Source organism: Gastrolobium bilobum, unplaced genomic scaffold (assembly GCF_033153095.1).
Source record: "Gastrolobium bilobum isolate Gb01-03AN ecotype WA unplaced genomic scaffold, APGP_CSIRO_Gbil_v1 utg2525, whole genome shotgun sequence".
Taxonomy (NCBI): domain Eukaryota; kingdom Viridiplantae; phylum Streptophyta; class Magnoliopsida; order Fabales; family Fabaceae; genus Gastrolobium; species Gastrolobium bilobum.
In genome coordinates this window covers 46,414-66,724 of record NW_026899536.1, presented here as the reverse complement: position 1 = coordinate 66,724, position 20,311 = coordinate 46,414, and the positions used below count along the sequence as shown (strand labels likewise).

The following is a 20,311-nucleotide window of genomic DNA, read 5'->3' as shown; positions in this document are numbered from 1 at the left end:
TCTACAAATAAAGGAGGAATCACTAACATCTCCTGTAGCAGTAGTAATATGCATGGGGGAATCATCTGTGTTACCTTTAAATTCAACCCCTTAGCCACATATTCCGCAACGAACGAGTGTGTCACTCCTGAATCAAACAAGATAGATAAATCAATGTTAGAAATAAAAATTATACCTTTAACCAGATTCGGTGCCTTCTCTGTCTGTTGTACATTGGTAGTATAAACACGTCCCACAATAGGAACAGATGGCAAGGCCTGCAGATTCGCAGCCTGCCCCGTATTGCTATAACATTCCCGAGAATAATGTCCAACCTTACCACACTTGAAACAAGAATTTGGAGCTGCAGTACAAGGACCCATGTGGTATCTCTTGCATTTTTCACACTGAGGAGCAGAATTCCTGTCATTGAATCCACCCCTCTGACCACCACCTCTCTTGTATTGACTAGGAGGCTACCTTACCTGCAACCCCCTATCTCTGTTATTATTATTATTATGACCACCTATGTATTTAGAACCAGAAAGACCAACCGTCATCTTAATCTCTTGATCATTAGAAGAATTATACTTAGGATACCTGCCATAGACAGTCTCAACCCTCTTACACTGGGTCACCAAGTCAGCAAAGATCTTCATCGCGGTGTTTGACATGCGTTTGGCAATTTTCTCGCTTAATCCCCTTTGAAACTTTTCAGATAGAAATTCAGAGTAGACAGAGTACCCCCATAATTATCAAATTTCACCAATTCATTAAACTTGGCCAAGTAAGCATCCACAGACATAGAACCCTGTACCAATTTATCAAACTCTCCCTGTTTAGCTTCCCGGACATTCCTTGAAAAATACTCTTTATGGAATAAGCTCTCAAATAAAGCCCAAGTAAGCTCTTCACCTTGAATAACAAAAGGGGCGAGATACATTGCACCACCACTCGTGGGCATCACCCTCTGGCATATATACAGAATACATCAACTTATGAGGATCCTGACACCTCATAACCTGAAATATTTTATCCATCCCCATCAGCCAGGTAGTAACAACCTTCGGGTCCTTTGACCCCTGAAATGCCGGAGGTTTATGTTTTCTAAAAGAAATAAGTCTCCGCTCATCAGTAGCACAAGCATCAAACTACTCAGCAACCCCAGAAGTCTGAGCAATAGAAGTAGGATCCGCAGTGGGCTGACTAGCCTCACCAGAATGATGACTAGCCCTACTCTCCTCCTGCTAGGGTGTAAAAGATGGCGTAGGTGTAGGAGTCACTGTAGCCATGTGAGGAGGAGAATAACCCCTCCAATGCTGATCCCTCTCAGCCCTCATCTCAGTTATGAAAGCCTGCATCATATCCTGATTATTTTTCATCATGTTCTCAGTCATTGTTCTATTTGCAGCCACTCCGCCTGCAGAGCATTCAGAACTGCAGTAATCAGATCAGGCGGTGGAGGATCTGCACCTCTTGTCCCACGGACGCCACGAATCCTCCTCATGATAACTGTACATATAACACAAAGGAATGAGCTGATCAGACACACACTAAGAAATCATATATACATTAATCATAAAGAGTTTACATACAGCTATGCAACATAAAATACATTCATACATAATCAGGGTTCCCTAGTAAACTGCTCTGATACCATAAAATGTAATAGCCCGTTGTACATCAGTATTGTTAACATTGATTATGATATTATGTGTAGTTACAATTGCAGCAGTTTATTTAAAATGCGAGTAAACTTTTTTCATTTCATTATATAAGCATTTAAAAACAACAAAAGAACGTAATGATAAAAGCTGCGATCATAACAGAAATCTAAATTCAGAATAATTAAAACAATTGTCTAACTATCATATAATGCTTCTCTTAAGTCACTAAGGGGTTCCCATAAACCCACTTAGCATAAATCTCAATATTTTATGGTTTTTACATAACCGAACATGGTTCAATCATCTAGACATTGCGAGAGGTTTAGTGGTTACAAGCCTCTCATATTTTATTATGTTATTCTAGACTCAATTACCTTTCCAACAAGGTATCACCTGCCCCATAAAGTTCTCATTTGCTCCGGTTATCACCGTTTGAAGTTGGACAAGCAAAGCTGTCAGCCAACCCCAAACAGGATACCAAACATACCTCACCATTTCTGCGATTCTGAACAAACTAATACACCAATTCCTCTCAAATTTTCATATAGTAAACTACCTTAAGATTAATTTGACATATCATGGGCCTAATTTGACTAAGAATTGAGGGAGAAATAAATTTTCCAAAACTTCCACCCGACAGCCCCCAAGTGCAGGGCATTCTGGACAATCCTCACTCAAACGCGTTTCCAGGTCTGCGCACAGGTCCAATGTCTACCAAATTTTAACACAACATAGTTGACATCTCAAGCTTAAAAATGGTGTATGGGACATCCCTCTTGGACATTAGTGAAGGAAAATATGCTCTCCCAAAGTTCACACAAAAACTGCCATTTTATATAAGTTTCGACGACACCTCCTTTGTTTATTCAACCTATTCCACTTTATCAAAAGTGTGTTATTATCATCAAATAGTACCTAATAGGCAAGGGTGGCACTCAAGGACCAAAAATTCCTTGGTGCTCTTACAACACACAACAATTTATGTCATTTTCCTTAATTTACAATTTAATACTTAACTTTGTCAAAACTTAAATCATTTCAATCACATTATTCCATTTGCATGCATTCTTTCAACATACACATAATCATCACCTAAAATAGGCCTATTGCCCTTTCATCACATACATGCTTTAAATATTACAAAAGGTCCATAATTTACAAATTTACAATCCTCCAAATGGTAAGCTTAAACACAATTAAATCCTCGAAGTGCAATATGATAAAACCTCAAAATACAACATGATAAATCAACAACTAGACTTAGCCAAAATAAGACATGAACAAAGATAACATGATACGTAATCATAATGCACTATACAATGTTCATACTCTAAGTCTAGCCTATGCCAAATGTGGCCTCAAAATACAAAAAGTCCTCTAATCTCCAAGTGCTCATCCTATGGGCCTCTTGCCCACAGTTCCAACCCCACTGCAACTCCCTGAAATCATGCCCCAAATGCGAGGTGAGATATACAAATATATCTCAGTAACCTAGAGGTTCAGGAGATCACTCCGCCAAATGCTCACTCAGATGTAAATCAACAATGCATCTTAACAATGAAAGAGGGATAAATCAAGGGATTTAGTGAAGTAGGGAATAATAGGGAGTAAACATATGATGAAGCTGGAATGGTCATTGCCAAAACCACGCAACATCCAGTCTATTAGCCTTGGCATATAGCCTACGGGTTCTTATCCAAGGAAGTGTTTCCATAACATCAACCAAGGCACCCACCACCAATACACCCGAGACATTCCTAGAGTGCTCCTCAACGGATAACAACTCCATAACCCCAAGTCAACTAGAACTCCCCCATGGAGACCTATCCAGTGGAAGTCCGTAACGCCCGAAGGCAATTACCTACTAGCCAGAGATACGGTACATCCTATGTACCCAATATATATACTTATGCTTGAGCATGGTATAACACATCATTAATATACACCTTTAACCACTACCCCCAAGGGGCATGGCACAAACGGAGATTAACCCCAGTGCCAAAGGATTACCTTGTTGAAGCTACCTCTCTAGGTAACTCCAACACAAGGTACAACCGAGCTTGGTCCAACCAGAAACGCCTACACACACGTCATTCCCATATCAATTAGAATCACATACACTTTATTATTCAAGTATTCATGCAATTTGCCATAAACACTTACCACAATTCTTTTGGTCAAGGACCAAAGGCAATCCACCAAGCTCACTGCTCAAAGCTCACATCCATGGGAGACAATCTACAACGATCACACAAGGATCATCAACTCACTTGTAAAATATGTTGAATTACAAAGCAAACACACACCCCCCACACACATAGGTTCGGCCATTTGGTCCCAAATACCTAACCATGTTGTTAATTTTCTTTTAAGGTTTCTATGGCTTCACAAGCTCAACACCACACTAATTCAAGCCCTTAATTTCATTCAATCATATCTTAGCACCATTTTCCCTAAAATTCCTCATTATGGCCGAAATTGCATACACACACAATCCAACGGTTTTGCTTCCAATCCAAGTGCATCACACCAACACACAACCTATTTAAACTTAGCTCACAACCAAACAACACCAATTACATGATTTTTGAATCATCCATCCTTATTTCTTCTCACTTGGCCGAAATTCACATGCATGTATACCAAGGGATTTTTAATTCAATTCAACACTTCCACACATCATACAATCCTATAATTAACTCATACAATTACTCCACAACTCAATTATACAATCCCACAATAATTCCATTTCACAAAGTCTTGCATACTCATCAAAATTTTGCCTAAGTTATCAAACTTTTCATCAATAATTTTTATGAGCTCAATCATCACAAAACATCATTCTAAGACAATTTTATCTAACACACATTTTCAATTTGAAGTCCCCAACCACATCAATCCATACAAGCATGGTCTAGGGTTCATAAATCAAATCCAACAAATAAACCAAATGGTGGTAGCTCAGTTGGCGCATGGGAGCTAAGCAGGTAGAAGTGAGAGCATGTGTTCGAATCTCCCCAGTACCACATTTGGGAGGGGTTTAAAGCCTTAATCCTGGGACCACTCCAAATCGGATTAGTTGCGAAGTAATGAACCGATTGGAATATTTTCAAAAAAAAAAAACAAATCAACCAATGAAAAGTGTTGAAACTTACCCACAATCAAAACCTAGGACTCCTCCACACAATACCTAAGCAATGGAGAATCAAACAACTCCAAGAACACTAGCTTTTCCACACAAAATCTGAAAGAAACTGACCTTGAAGGTCGAGGCATGTGAGAGGGAAAAACAAAATTTTTCGAGCGGAATAACACATACCATATCAAGAAACATGCTTTAGGGCATGGATGTTACCTTGTTTGCTTTCCAAAACTTGAGGATGATCTAGATGAGGCTTGAAGATGCAAGCCCTCTAATGTTGATCCACACCACCCTTTGTCAAGACGGAAGAACTCTTCTTCAAGGCCACCAACGAAAACACCAATGGAGGCAAGCTATGCGCCCAATGTGTGAAGGAGGAGGCTAGGTCAAGGTGTTTAGAAGAGTGAATATTCAGCAAGAATAGACTCAAAAGTGGCGCATGGTTTTACTTTGAAAAGGGCTAGGTTATTTCGAAACTCTCTTAAGAAAAACCTCAAAAGGAACCCACAAGAAGATGAGAGAATGAGTTAATTAAAAATCTTATTTTCTTCACTCAAATAAGGCCATATATATAGCGCACACTAGGGGGATGAATTGAGTTGTTGCAAAATTCAAATCTTGTCAACAACCTCCTCTCACATCCTCATGATATCAAGTGAATATCTCAACAAGAATCTGACTCAACAACCATCATATGGCCAGCCATATGGTGCGCCCCACTTGGCCTCATAACAGTCCAGATACGTTGAGCAGTTGCATTCAAACTTGAACCAACTGTCTCACTTATTCTCTCAACAAACCAAATCTGACTGGAGCTCATTTGGTTGATCCTATGACCATCATCAGATACCTAAATCAGCGCCCCATATCCTCACTAGAAGATTCTCAAAGATCTCCTCTTGATATTTGGAATTTATTCCAACAAGATCTTATCTTATCATTTTGTTATGAAACAACTTTTCATAGCCAATTCAAATTCGAATTCAAACATTTGAATTCAAACGTTCAAATATTTAAATTTTAAATTCAAATTCAAATTTCAAATTTCAAATTTCAAATTTCAAATTTCAAAATTCAAAATTCGAATTTCAAAATTCAAATTCAAAATTCAAATTTCAAATTTCAAATTCAAAATTCAAAATTTAAACATTTGATAATTAATTTAACTAATTAAATTAATTAGTAATGTCTTGGACCATCCAAGCCCATTAACTAACCATGCGCCCTTTTTTCCTTTTGGTGGGCTTCCAAACTTCTTCTTGGGCTAACAACCATTATTAGGCCCAATACCTTTAATGCTATATTGTCAGACAATAAAGTGTTAGTATGTGACCCATTAGGCCCAACATAGCCACTGACATAAATGGGCTTGGGCCCAATAAGCCCACAACCCATCTAATGACAACACAGAGCACTAGCAATGCTTTGTTGCCCCAGAGCTAGTTAGGTTAATGACATAATCATCCTATTACACATATTTGGTTGCCGTATGTATTTCCTTTCGTCTCGGTTACCTTCCCATAAAACCTAGGGTAAGGAAACGTATCAACCCTTGCGGTTTATGGTAAGGTTTATTCGAAATAGGGAATCTTCAATTTACTGACTCTAAAGGCATATCATCTCATGATCTCTTTTACTATGCATAGATTCCCGAGTCCCTGTAAATGTCATCCCGATTTCTCCGGTTTACAGATAACCTAATCTCTCACAGAGATTTGACGAATTCCTTCAGCTTATCACCCTAGCCCTGTGCTCTTTCAAGACAAGCCCAACAGTATACCTATGAGTCTCCATGTTTCAGGCAGACGAGGTATACAGTCAAAGTATGCCTTCTAGAACACAGTCTATGTAATAACTTCTGGTCTAAGGAAAGACATACCCAAATATAAAGAGACTACTCTAATGATACTCTCTGTGAGATTTCCTCATAGAGTCTCTTTTGTGGGTCTGTTCAGTGCGAACTATACCCTTATAGATCCACCCACGACTTTAGCTAAGACATCTCCATATCTGTAGCTCATGAGGTCTTTACCTTGCATCCGAATACAAGTAGATAAGTCGTGCTAGTCTTACCCGAGATCACTGATCCCCATTCTCAGTGTCTCTAAACTAGGAACATAAAATTAGGAATAAACATCCAGTATCCTTGAATCCTCATGATCGTGATCTCATCACAGATACTCAAGAGATACCTATTTTATTCCAAGGGGTTTATCCAGTTACTCATATATAATATTAACAGTAATATCGAGACAAAATATGAAACAGGATAAAGAATGCTTTTATTTATTTGCGACAATACAAAGGTCCACTTATGTCATAATCTAATCAAAAGATTGTCTCTAGGACATCCATATACTAACAAATTCGTGGAAATAGGTCAATGTTTTCTCCTAATCTAGTGAGTTTCAAGGGTTGGGAGTAGCATGGTTGAGTTTAAAATACATTTCACTTGAAGTTTGGTGTGGTGGAACTTTGATTTTGGTTGAGATTTGATGGAGAAAATCAAAGGAGAAAACTTGCACAAAGAACATGCAAGGCAGCGGGTTGGAGAGGAAGGGAGGAGGGAATGAGAGAATGAATAGTGACTATGCACGTGTGGCTTTGTCCACTTAAGTGGGGTGAGTCCCACTGCCACCTCACGCGATTCAAATTAATTCAAATCTCCTACTTAATTCACTAAACGTCTATTAATTTCTAGACTATTTAGAAACTTTAAATTTTAACATTCACCAATGTCCTTTAATTGCCCTTGATCAGATGAATTCAGAGTTTTCCGGTCGTTTGGTGAAATCACAGTTTTAAGTTGTTATGTGCACTGCGGGCATGCTTCCCCAAAAGCCCTAATTTCCATCAATTTTCATCAGAAATCATAATTCCTAGTCCTATGTACCATTTATAAATTATTTCCAAATCTAGAGCTCAAAATTCATTCGGCACGTTTTTCAGTGCAACTGTACTGTTGTATTTTTACCTGGTAAAAATACTATTCATAATTTTTCCTAAAACTTGCCTAACCACTCAATTTTTCATTCTGAATCCATTTCCAGGGTTATTTTTCTCATTTGAGGCCTTTTACTCACATTTCATTTCCTGGGTTGCGTGTTTGGAAATTTACTGTTTTACCCTTTTTATGTATTTTGGTTATGAATTCAGGATTTCCACTACCTTTAATCCATATTTTAATTTTATTTGTATGTTTTAGAAATACGAGGTGTTATACTATGCATGAAAAATTATGAAGACTAAGTATTTGTTGTAATGTCAAGATGAAATTAGAGTTATAAATTGGTTTATTGAAGGTTCAAGCAAAGAAAAATGTAAAGGATTGTGAAAGAAAATAAATGAAACATAAAAAGCCAAATCTGTCCTGTTTTTGAAAAATTCATATATGGAGTTATAAAACTCCAAATTGGGTGTGGTTTGTTTCAAATTAAATCTGCACGTTTCTCGTATAACACACTAAAAATTCATTGTAATCAAATAAGAAATGTATTTTTCGTGAATTAAATGGTACAGATTGTCGAGATTGGAAACTATGTTACTATTTTGACCATAATGAGTAAAAAGGGCTTGGAAGCTTGTTGGCTTATGTTTGATGCTAAATGAATGTGTTAGAAGGAAATGAATTATTTGATTCATTAATTGAAAGCATAGAATTGTTATTGACACTTTATGTGGTCATTTAGTTTAATAATGGAAAATAAAATTAAGAGTTGTTTTGAGTAGTTTTTAATGAAGAATGGAATGTATGAAATGTATCGTAACTTTACTAGTACCATTCAGCCACTATGTGGTCATGTGACCTAGGTATGGTTTTTAATTTAATTAAGTGCTTGGTTGAATAAATAAAGTAAAATCAAATGTAGGTTATGTATGATGAAAGTGTGAAAATCTAAGTTAACCTATATGTTAAGTGAATTAGGTTATGTGTTAATATATAAGACTTTAAGTATATGTCTAAGTTTGAGTATTGACTTGTGAATGGATATGAATTGGCATGAATTGGTACGTAAGAATATGTTAAGAATTATGTGAACTAACATGAAGAAGAATTTTGAAATATGCATGTAAGAGGATTCTTCAAGTGTAAGTAATTATGTATTGACATAAAGATCGTGTTTGAATAAGTGATCTTGACAGTTATGGATATACGGATAACTTTAGTGACGTACGAGCAGGGTTTATAGAAAAATTAGTTTCAGGTAAGCTCTTGGTTTCAGAATTTTCTCTGGTATGTTGTTCGACCATAGTCCGTTTGGATGATGGTTCATATAGGACTGTATAGATGATGTTATATTGAAAAATAAAATTATGCACGACGATATGTAAAGATAAATTAAAAGAAAAAAATTAAGTCACTTTGTTACTCGGTGTAACGGTGATACTTTTACGTTAAGTCTTCCGCTAAAATAATTAATTATGACAAGTTTTGTAACCATATGTATGTTAACAAACCGGCTGCAGACGAGGTGTTACATCTCACTTGCTCAGCTCCTATGCGGCAACCGATCTACCATCGTTAAGTTTCTTCTATTTTTTCTGTTCTTATTCTATTTTCTTTTCTTTTCTTATTTTGACACATTTGATTTTTTCATTATTTTTTTTTAGTCTTTTATTAAGTGTTCTAAATTTTCATAACGTCTTATTTTTTATATTTTTTTAAGAAGAGTAAAAGAGATATACTTAATTAATTTTTTAATAATATTAAGGAGAGGTGTGGAATGAAAAATATGGGAAATTAAGTGATAAAAAAAAACACAGTGGAAATAATTCAAAACAATACAACAGGCATTTTTTAATTTTTCCCCTAATTTATATATACATTAAGGGGGCGTTTGGTACAGGAGAAATTTTTATTTATCCGGAAATCTCGATTTTCAAAAATATAATTTTTACATTCAGTTTATGATAATATTTAAAAATTTAAAATTTAAAAAAATTCAGTTTCCCGGTAATCTTCAAAATCCCGCGTACCAAACGATCCTGAGATTAATCCTAATCCTAATATTAAATATTTATTCATATAAACCTAATCCTTGGTCCAACAATGTCAATTTTCCTAGGAGAGATCGAGGTAGAAGAAGGATGAGCAAAACAGCGCTTTCACCAGCAAACCATTGGCAACAACCCACAACGCAATCACACAGTAGACACAGTGACAGGTTCATCCCTACGAACCCAATTCAATTCCTTCCATTCCACAAGGGAAGGCACAAGCAGAATCACAAGCTTCCAATTCTGTGTTTCTCAGCAAACCCATCATCACAACCACCGTTGGTGGTGGTTGGATCCGCCAATGCAGACATCTACGTGGAGATCGAGCGGTTGCCGATGGAGGGTGAGACGGTGATAGCCAAGACCGGCCAGACCCTCGCCGGTGGGAAGGGTGCCAACCAGGCTGTGTGTGGTGCCAAGCTTTCATACCCAACCTACTTTGTGGGTCAAGTTGGGGATGATGCTAATGGGAAGCTCATAGTAGATGCTCTTAAGAATGGTGGGGTTTGTGTTGATAGTGTCAATGTTGTTGGGTCTGTTCCATCTGGGCATGCTGTGGTGATGCTTCAGTCTGATGGGCAGAACTCCATCATCGTTGTTGGAGGTACCAACATGAGTTCTTGGCCTCACACTCTTCCTCATGAGAATTTGGAGCTTGTGAGCTCTGCTGGGATCGTTTTGTTACAGAGGGAGATACCTGACTCTGTCAATGTTCAAGTAGCAAAGGTTGGGCTTTTACAATTATATATATTTTTTTAAATGATGATATCTTTCTTCATTTAGCATTGACTCTTGAGCATTGCTTTGAAGTCCTAATCTGGCATTCATGTGGGTAGATGTTAAGAATCCCCATAGTTCAGAAAGTTGAAGGTGATTGCAATGTCAAGGATTATTTATTTTTTTCTTGGAGTGCTAAAAATGATTTAAAAGTTTTAACCTAAGTGTGAATGACATTGCCACAATTTGAACCCAGATATGACTGACGCTCTAAACTCCAACTATGTATGTTTACATATCCTGTTCCAAGTCAGAATAAAGGAGGAGGGTTGCGTCATGCCTAGTGAGCCGATTGTTAAAAAGAGCTATATTTTTGCGATGAACCCATATGATATTTCAGTAGAGCGTTCTCTTCTTAGCAATGTGTTACATTGGCACCCCGGTGTAGCAAAAACTGAGCACAATGGTCCTTTCACCAAGATAGGTGGGTGTTTTGGGGGGCGGTGTAAGGAAGCTAGCCTCGAGCCATCATTCCCAAGTGATGCGCCACATCAGTGCTAGTATGTGGTGAGAAGTAAGCAAGGGTCCTCACACTTTCATGGGCGAGTGTGTAGGGCAAGAAAGCTCATCCAGGGTGTAGGGACTCACTTGGATATTTGAAACATAAGAACTTTAATAGGTAAGTTGAGGGAGTTAGCAAATATTCTAATAAACATGTCAATCTTCAGAGCAATCCCTACTGGAATTCTAAAGAATAGAAGAAGCAGAGATAAACAAGCTTGAGTCAGCATTATTTGACTCCTTAATGAGAAAAAAGGGTGCCTTTCCAATTAACCTTTTGGTCAGAGATCTTTTGAATAATTGAATCACAGGGTCGAGGGTTCCAAAATGAACCTTCAGGATCCCCCTAGGAGACCCCTTGATAAAGTAAAAGGCCATTTGGACCTAGATTATTTGTTAACTGGTGGCAGTGTTATCAATAAATTTGTACTATGTTTGCTTCAGATATCAATGCCAGAGCATTGGTTAGCTGGTCATTTTCTTATGTTGTTTGATTGCAATCTAGCGGAGATACTTATCTGTTATGTACCTTGTCCTTATGATATTGTTGTCATGGTTCTTGTGAACATGGCATGAATATCTTCTCCATCCATAAGATTCTTAACTAGTCAATTTTTTATTTAGTTTTTCCTTTTCTCTTCTTCCTTTCTTCAAGTTTCTAGTGAGAGACTTTGGTTAAACATTACTTGTTTCCTGGATATTCCATTATGTATTATGCTCTTGCATACAGGCTGCAAAGAGTGCTGGTGTCCCAGTAATATTGGACGCCGGGGGCATGGATGCACCAATTCCGCAAGAATTACTGAATTTTGTTGATATTCTGAGCCCTAATGAAACTGAACTTGGTCGCCTTACAGGAATGCCAACTGAAAGTTTTGAAGAAATTACACAGGCTGCTATAAAATGCCATAAATTGGTGAGTTCAACAAGTACCTTAGGAATAGCAATGAAATGCTTTGAACATTATGCTACTTGAATTCCATATTCATTACCTAAGGATATCTTAAGAATTAACAAATTTTTAAATATAATATTTGAAAATCTTATGTAACTTTGAGATTTTCTGTTTTTAATAATCCTTCAAATTATAGCATGTACATGCATACATAAATGACATCAATAGTGTCAGTGCAGAAAGTAATGAACATCATGTAGATATTCATTTGAGATCCTTCTACCGAATTGTCATATATTCTAATACCACCGGTTATCTGTGTCTCACTGCCTTTCTTTGGTGGCCTTATCTCCTAAACTAGGTTTTGAACTTTTAGTCCTTTATATTGAGGCAAATGGAACTGTTTAATCTTCTTGATGTTTACAACCTGCCTGGGAAAAATATAAAAAAAGGGGGGAGGGGGTGGTTATAATTTTTATTTGCTTCTCTTTTCCTTAAATCCAATTAAATGTACCATAAGGGGGGAACATGGGGAAAAAAAGCCCATTTATGACCAATAAATTATTGAATTTGCTACTTGTTCTTTTTTTTTTCTCTTTATTGTCTCTCAATAACTTGATCGTGCAATGGATTTGAAATTGTCTTAGAATTTATCTTCAAATGTCTTGGTTGAAACCTGAAGGCTGATAGATGAATGATTGCTTTTGTCACCGTGCCATTACAAGAGTCTCAGTGTTTCTAGTTATGGTGTTTATTTATATTCCTTAAATTTCAGGGAGTTAAGCAAGTTCTTGTGAAACTTGGGGCAAAAGGATCTGCCCTTTTCGTAGAAGGAGAAGAACCAATTCAGCAACCTGCCATATTTGCTAAAACAGTCATTGATTCAACTGGAGCTGGTGATACTTTTACTGCTGCTTTTGCTGTGGCCTTAGTTGAGGGCAAGTCCAAAAATGAATGCCTCCGATTTTCTGGTATGTATGGCAGAATGCATTTCCTTTTTCTTCTCGGAATTTGTTCTTCGGAGACATGTGCCTAACTATTCTATGATAATCTTACCACAACAGCTGCTGCAGCTTCTCTTTGTGTTCAAGTGAAGGGAGCCATTCCCAGCATGCCTGATAGGAAATCTGTTCAGGATCTTCTTAATTACTGTTGAGAATACTTCATAAGGTCAATTTTTGCTTAACACTTTTTCTTTGTTTCGTTCTTTGGATCTACTCCTTTGTTCTTGTTTAGTAAAGAAGAACCGTAATTTAGACTTCTCCAGAGAAAGTGCATGGTGTCAGTATCTTTATATGCTATTGAACTGTTGTTTTCCTTGCTATTCGGAATCAATTTTCTAATGTTCCTGACTGTAAATATTAAATAATGGTCTACATTCATTCCATTTTCCTGCATGATTCTCAATTAAATAATTGTTAGTAAATTTCTTTAGATGCACTCCTTGTATAATTCACATGTCCATTTATTAAAAATTTCTTTAGTCCATTGATCGTGGTTTGTGATCTTAGTTGTTTCAATCAGACACACGAAATGTGCTGCTAGTGCTTGTATAAGAGAATCCTGTTATTTCTTTTTCCTATAATTAATTGTTAGGTACGAATCAGTGAAAATTTTGAAACATAAAATTGGTTTCAATGACTAACAATAGTGCACCTTATGGTTGTCAAAGGTCAGGAACAGAGTAACTGTGTATGGCGGAGGGAATGACCCTTGAAAATGGCAACAAGGAAAGCAAAACTTTTGTGAAGGAGCATTTCTGCAAGATGGACTCTTCAGCATAATAATATTTTGTCAATGTAATAAGATTAGGCTAGACACTTGGGCTAAATAACAATTGTCATAGGCTCATAGCACTGAATCGCCTAATCCTAGCTGATAGCATACTAGCATTGGGGTTTCTATGCCCGGAGCAGTAACTCTTTTACTTTAGTTGTGTTTCTTTTGGGCCATGGACCTCGTTTTGTACCCACACAAAAAATTATCATAGTAGAAATTACAGAAAAAGGTTGGTTTGTGGGGTTTAAAATTGATATGCATGCAACTATGTTAAAGAGGAAACTCTTTTTGTATCCTTTATTTTCATGAGTAGTATCAGTATTCTCAAGAATTGGTGGTAACTATTTAGTCAAGTGTCTCATTTCCTTCAAATATAAATAAAATAAATTACTTGATGTGTTTATATTCGAAGGGGGATACATGGATAAATATTAACCACAAAAAGTTAAAGAGGTATTGGTACACCCACACAAAAAAAATGGCAGAGTCGAGAAACTTCCTTAAAATATTGTACACCTTGTCTGGTTGGGATGGAGCTGATTTTCTTATCTCGTCAGGTACAAGAAGCAAATATATATTTAGAGTAGGCCAATGATACATATTGAATAAGTCAATGTAATAGATCAACAGGGTCACTTTCCAGAAGGAGATAGCAAAGTTTTTTTCCGCTGATTAATTTTTTTTTACCAGACACAATGCATGCGTTGTCTTTGGATATCAGTATATCTTTCCCAATTCAGACAATGTTCAAAATGGAGACGATGCAGTTACTGTACTCTATCATTGTAAATTATCTTCTAATCAGATGACAAATATAAACCTCAATTTCAATAATTTCTACAAGCAAAAACATAATCCTTTCAAAAGGCAAAATACAATAACTGGGGTTCTGCTTATGTTTTGAATCAAATTTGCAATATATACATTAAGCAAGAAGTAAGCGTCTTTCATATTCGACTAGTGTTCAATTCTGTTTCAATACAAGTTAGTCAAGTTTTGCAAGAATATCTATGCCATACACCTAGGAAAAACACCCCATATAATTTGGTGACATTACAGCGGTGTAATGGAAAAATTTCAGTACTCCCATATATATACTCCACTTAAATTAGAAACAAATGACCCATTTAACTGAATTTACTCCTTACACTTCCATTTTTTATGCCATGTGATTCCATGTGTTCATAATTTTAAGTGGATGAAGTATACACAACAGGAGTACTGTAAATTACTCTGTGCAAGGAAAGTTAACTGAAATAGGACAAACAAAGCAGGCATAAAAAACTTAAACCAATTATCCAATTGTTCTCCCACTGTCTAAAAACAAGAACCCCCCAAATTGTAGAAAAATACTTATATACCCTAGTAAACAGATAAGATTTAGTCTTCAAACTTTATCCAATGGCATGTTTGGTATATTTTTATGTTTTTAATGACTGGTTTAGTACTCTCGCACCATATGAATTTCTCCTTTTTGTATAGTTTAAAACATGTGCTTTCCCTTAAATTGCCGTCACTTATTCTTTTTCACTAAACTTCCATGTCTACCTCTTTCGTGAAACAAAAACTATGAATTTTTCTCCATGGTTTCTAATAATTCTTCTAGTATCCCATTTCTTCCCATATTCAAGCTTGTACATGAGAACAGTGATTCATCAAGTCACCGAAGCAGCAAAAGATCATCAAGACATGGTGAGTATACAATCTTATTTTTCATATGATGTATAATCAATTAATCACTGCTAAGTCCTTCTTATCATTTTTTTTCTCATGTCAGTCAAGAGGAGCTGAGAGAGATCATGTTCAAAGAAAAGCATTGCATGAAGTACATTCAGGGCCTAATCCTATCGGTAACTCAATTCCACAGCGAAAGTTGAAATCAGATATACAAGGAAATCGTTGAGTTTTCCTTTGGATGTTAAGTTTTCCATTCTATGTTTGTGAATTGATGTCATAATCCATTGAAAAATCAATCTTAAAAGGACTTAGAATAAGATTAAATATTCTACTCACACTGTTCCTAACAGAGAACATTATTCAAGTAAGCCTTGGCGTATTTGAGCATTTTCCTGGACACGTGAAACAGAAATGTTAGAGAAGGAGTTTATGTTTTAGTTCCTTCAGCACATCATGAAATTGGAATAGAACTTTATTCCCAGTACCAGTAGTTCATAAGAAACAGTAGGATTGATCTCTCGTTACTGCTTTAATATCATGTAATTAATATATGACAAAATGATTTCTGCAGCCGCTGCACCTACAGCTAGTCAGGATCCGCGTCCGAATTCTAGGATACGGCGCTGGATCCTTGTTTTCTTTTTAAAAACGGCGTGGGGTCCACTTTTCTGTGTCAGCTGTAGAGAGTGTTATTTACGGCGGCTGCAGAAATGTTAAGCGCTTAATATATTAATAAGATATCCATCCCTGAATGATAGTATGATATAGTTTATATACTTTAACTAGCTTGCTTACCTCACAATATATTATTTATTTGTTTGGCTTGGAAGCCTATATGCACAACTTTTATTAGCATGTTGAACCTTTTCAGTGGATCTAGATAACATTGATTTGAAACATACTTTTGTAAAGTTATATAACATTTAACATAGTGTTTTATGGATTCTAAGGAGTACTATTAGCACAAGAAAGAAAGCGATCTGAAATTATCATGTCATTGCTTTTTATACCTAACAAGTCAAATTAGCTAGTTTGAGCACGTGATTGGATGGAAATATCAGACATGAAGGGCTTGTTTCATTTCAATTATAGATAACAATTTTACGCTCTCAAGAATATGGAAGCAGGAAATAAAACCTGTTTGGGTATCTATTTTCTAGGGTGGCAATACAAGTATTACCCGCGGGTTGACCCGTGACTCGATCCGTCAAAATGTGTGCCGTGTCAACCCACGGGTAGGAACGGGTCGTGTACGGGTTGCATAAATGTGACACATTTTTATTCGTGACGGGTCACGGGTCAATCCGCGGATTCGCGTGTCAACCCGTACATGGTTATTTTTGTAATTTTAATTATTTTTATTCATTTATATATTGTTATATATAGTCATTATTATTTATATATTTTTATTTTTATTCATTTATTTTTGTAATTTTCTCAAAAAAACAGAAGCTAGTTTATTTTTGTTATTTTTTTAAATTTATTTATTTTTTAAAAAATCTCACTTTTTTTTAAATTTCAAATTTTGCGAGTCGTGTCGTGTCGACCCGTGACCTGCAACGGGCCGTGTCCGGATTCGTATTTTTTGACCCATTTACAAAACGTGTCGTGTCGAATAGTGTACGTGTCCTGTCGGGTTGACCCGTATTGCCACCCCTATTATTTTCTATCTGAATGTTAAAACTTGTTTTTAGAATAAAAATAAAATAAGAGCACATTTTAGCTGTTTTTGTTTTATTATTTTTAGTGGATTCTCTAGTCCCACTTTAAGGTTTTATTGTTTTTAGCTACCATCACCATGGTTAGCACCAGAGCATACTCAAGTTTTCAACACTTATTCCCAAAATAAAATAAATGAAAGAATTTTTTTTTTCTATTTTTATTTTGTAAAATAATTCTAAATTTTTTTATTAACTTTTTTTATTTTATTTTTCAAAAAGAAAAGAAAAGAACAGAATCAAACAATCTCGAATCATTCTGGAATTTCCACCGATCAATTTTCTAGAAATCCTTAACATAAAATAAAATTAATTGTCAAGACAACTACGTCCGTTAGTAGACTGAAAAGTGATATGACCTCGGAAAAAGAAAAAGAGAAAAAGAAAAGAGTATCTGATTCTAGTCCTTATAATTGAACATCTTCACATACCAAGTTTGGCATCTTGCAGAGTGTAGGGCAAAAGAACATTGATTAACTTTGAAGTCTTTTGAAATGTTAACGCACCAAAAGATTGCATTGATCCAATTAATGATCAGCCAAAAGTGAAAAAGGAAGACAATATTGGGGCACCATAAAAAGCATAATTGTACAATTTTGAGCTGAAAAAAATTAAAGGTGATTGATTATTCGGTTTTCAGCTGTTATACCTACAGAAAAAAGGATAGGGTAACTAAGCTGTTTGTATTACTGGAAAGGATTGTCATGGAAGACTGAACATGCTGTTGGAATAGACTCTTTGACACAACACACAAATTGAAAACAGAAAAGCGTAGGACCCAATTGGCTTCTTGTCGACTCCGTCAATAAAGATAATCATCTAAATATGAAGTATGAGTCATACTCAACACATTTGGCTGAATGACAGATATAGAATCATGCACTATCACAACTAGCAATACACATGAACATGATATCAGTATGACATAGCTTATGCTCATAATTAATGCCTCTTTCTGGTGCAGTTCATAACCATTTTTCATCCAAGTTCAAATATATTCTACTGCTTGAATTGACAACTTGTTAAAACGAATTCAAATGAAATTCTCCCAATTATTTTTAATATTTTCTACACACCTTTGTATTCGTGGTTGCCTAATGGTGTTGTCACAAGACCAATAATTGGTTACAAATAATTGAACTTCACCTTCTTGTGGTAATAGTAATTTTTATTATCTTCATGGATGGGACGACAATTCTCACGTGAATTACCATATATTTGAAACAAAAAGTTAATAGAACTTTGTCTAGCAATTGGCTTAGGCTTTTTGATCCTTCTGATAAAAAATGCAAATATATCATTAGTTTAATTATTTTGATAAATTATTTATATATCTAATGCGAGTGAAATACGTATCGGGAGTATGCATGATTAAGTGGCGCGTCACTTCCATGCGCGACTTATGCAAAAATTAGCGCAATATAATATGTGCATCCTTGCGATGCGCATTCAAGTTGGGCACGTACCTCGTACGCATCTTGTAGAGTGCGACATGTGGCATGCATGTTTTGGCTTTTGCATAAAATGTGCATATACTTCTTATGTGTGTTTCATTCGCATTAAATTGGTAAATAATTGATAAATAATTTGATAAAAGAATTAAATTGGTAATATGTCTTAACATAGGGCACACCAAACCTCTAACTTCTATGCTTATAGAAAAGTTAGAGCGAAAATATGGAATGTGATTTAACATGGCTTATTCTGCATTTGCTTGTAATGGATGCCTTGTTCGATTATATGTGGTTGAGTTATGGTAGCCTTGCAATCTTGTGATCCAATGCTGCAATTGCGGTGGCATGTAGAAAGGTAGAGGGCATTAGGTAGAATGTGGGAAGTACATAGTAGTGCAATGTTGAGAATCAATGTGATAATAGTCTATAAATGGCTATTTGGTGATTGATTTTGGTTATGTAAATGGCCATTGCGTAAGTAACAATTATATAATTCAATTGTGTTATGAGCATGTTATGTACAACTGACCATTGTCCAATTTTATATGATGATAAAGGGACCTAATTACAAATGAAATCAAAATAAGGGACTAAATTGAAAACGAATTAAAAAGGGGCCAAATACAAACATAAAACAAGAGTAAAGAACAAAAATAGAAAGCGGAAGGTAAGGGACCAAATGGCTTAAATTAGATAACTAACAAGTATAACTTGAAAATGATCTGTCAAACAAAATTGGTAATGCCATATTTCATTTACTCCAAATTGAGTGTTATAAAATGGCTGCTACCAATATACAATTTGTCCAACATTATTTCAACAAAATCATTTTGCTGCCTACACAATTTACGATTTCTATTGAGACCAAAATGACAATACCCTAAAAAAGCACCATAAAAATATATTAGGTTTTTTTTGCCATCACAATTTTACTAGCTGCGTAGTGAAAAGGAAAGGGTTCGATTCTCAAATGCCACCTTTAGGAGGGGCTTAAATATTTTTATCCTGACTCATCCCGCATTCCGAATTAGTCTCATAGCCGGCTAGAAGAGTCAAAATTTGTGGAGATACTGGGGAAAGCCGACTACCTTAAAGAGGTAATTATGGTCGGGTAACTAAAAAAAAACATTACCATTAACATGTCACTATCTCCATTGACGAATCCAAAACGACAAAAAATAAGTTATTATCTCTTGTGAAATTTCAGCAGGTTGAGTACTCTATTGACCATATTTTACTGTATCTCTAACGATTTCTTCTGGTTCTTTCTATTGGTGGTTGTCAACTTGTATTTTATTGAGCATATATGTAACACCATGTTACGTACCAGTGTGTTATCATTACGTATAATATTAAGTGCAGTTACAATCACAACAATTCAATTAAAAGTACAGCTAAACTTTTTCTTTTTAAACATTGAACGTTCCATTTAAAATACGTATTCAAAATAATCTGAAATTGCAATTGTAGCACAATGACTTTGCGAAATAATTAAATTTAGCTTAAACATATCATACTAGTCTTGTTAGACACAACTATAGGGTTCCCATACACCCCATAACACTATTTTCATTTTTATCAAACCGGGCAGCTCGCTGAAGTGAGCTCCTCAGCGAGCAATTTGCTTCAGCTCACTACATTGCTCGCTGAAACAAGCATTGCAGCGAGAAATTTAATTCCCCAGGTAGTAGCTACTGCCCAGGTACTTTGTTTCATTGTAGCCA

The 20,311-nt window shown here is 35.9% G+C and overlaps 1 protein-coding gene across 2 annotated transcripts; it reads left to right on the top strand.

The window, feature by feature from the left end:
- The first annotated feature begins 9,850 nt into the window (after positions 1 to 9,850).
- LOC133291144 (ribokinase) lies at positions 9,851 to 14,047 on the top strand. Of its 2 annotated transcripts, none has more exons than XM_061489344.1 (5): positions 9,851 to 10,512; positions 11,795 to 11,980; positions 12,735 to 12,930; positions 13,024 to 13,129; positions 13,637 to 14,047. In XM_061489344.1, the coding sequence occupies exons 1-4, from the start codon at positions 9,877 to 9,879 to the stop codon at positions 13,113 to 13,115; spliced, it is 1,110 nt and encodes a 369-aa protein (XP_061345328.1). In that variant the 5' UTR covers positions 9,851 to 9,876; the 3' UTR covers positions 13,116 to 13,129; positions 13,637 to 14,047. The 2 variants fall into 2 exon arrangements, with proteins under 2 accessions (XP_061345328.1, XP_061345327.1); XM_061489343.1 differs by having other exon boundaries at positions 13,632 to 14,047.
- The last annotated feature ends 6,264 nt before the right edge of the window (positions 14,048 to 20,311 follow it).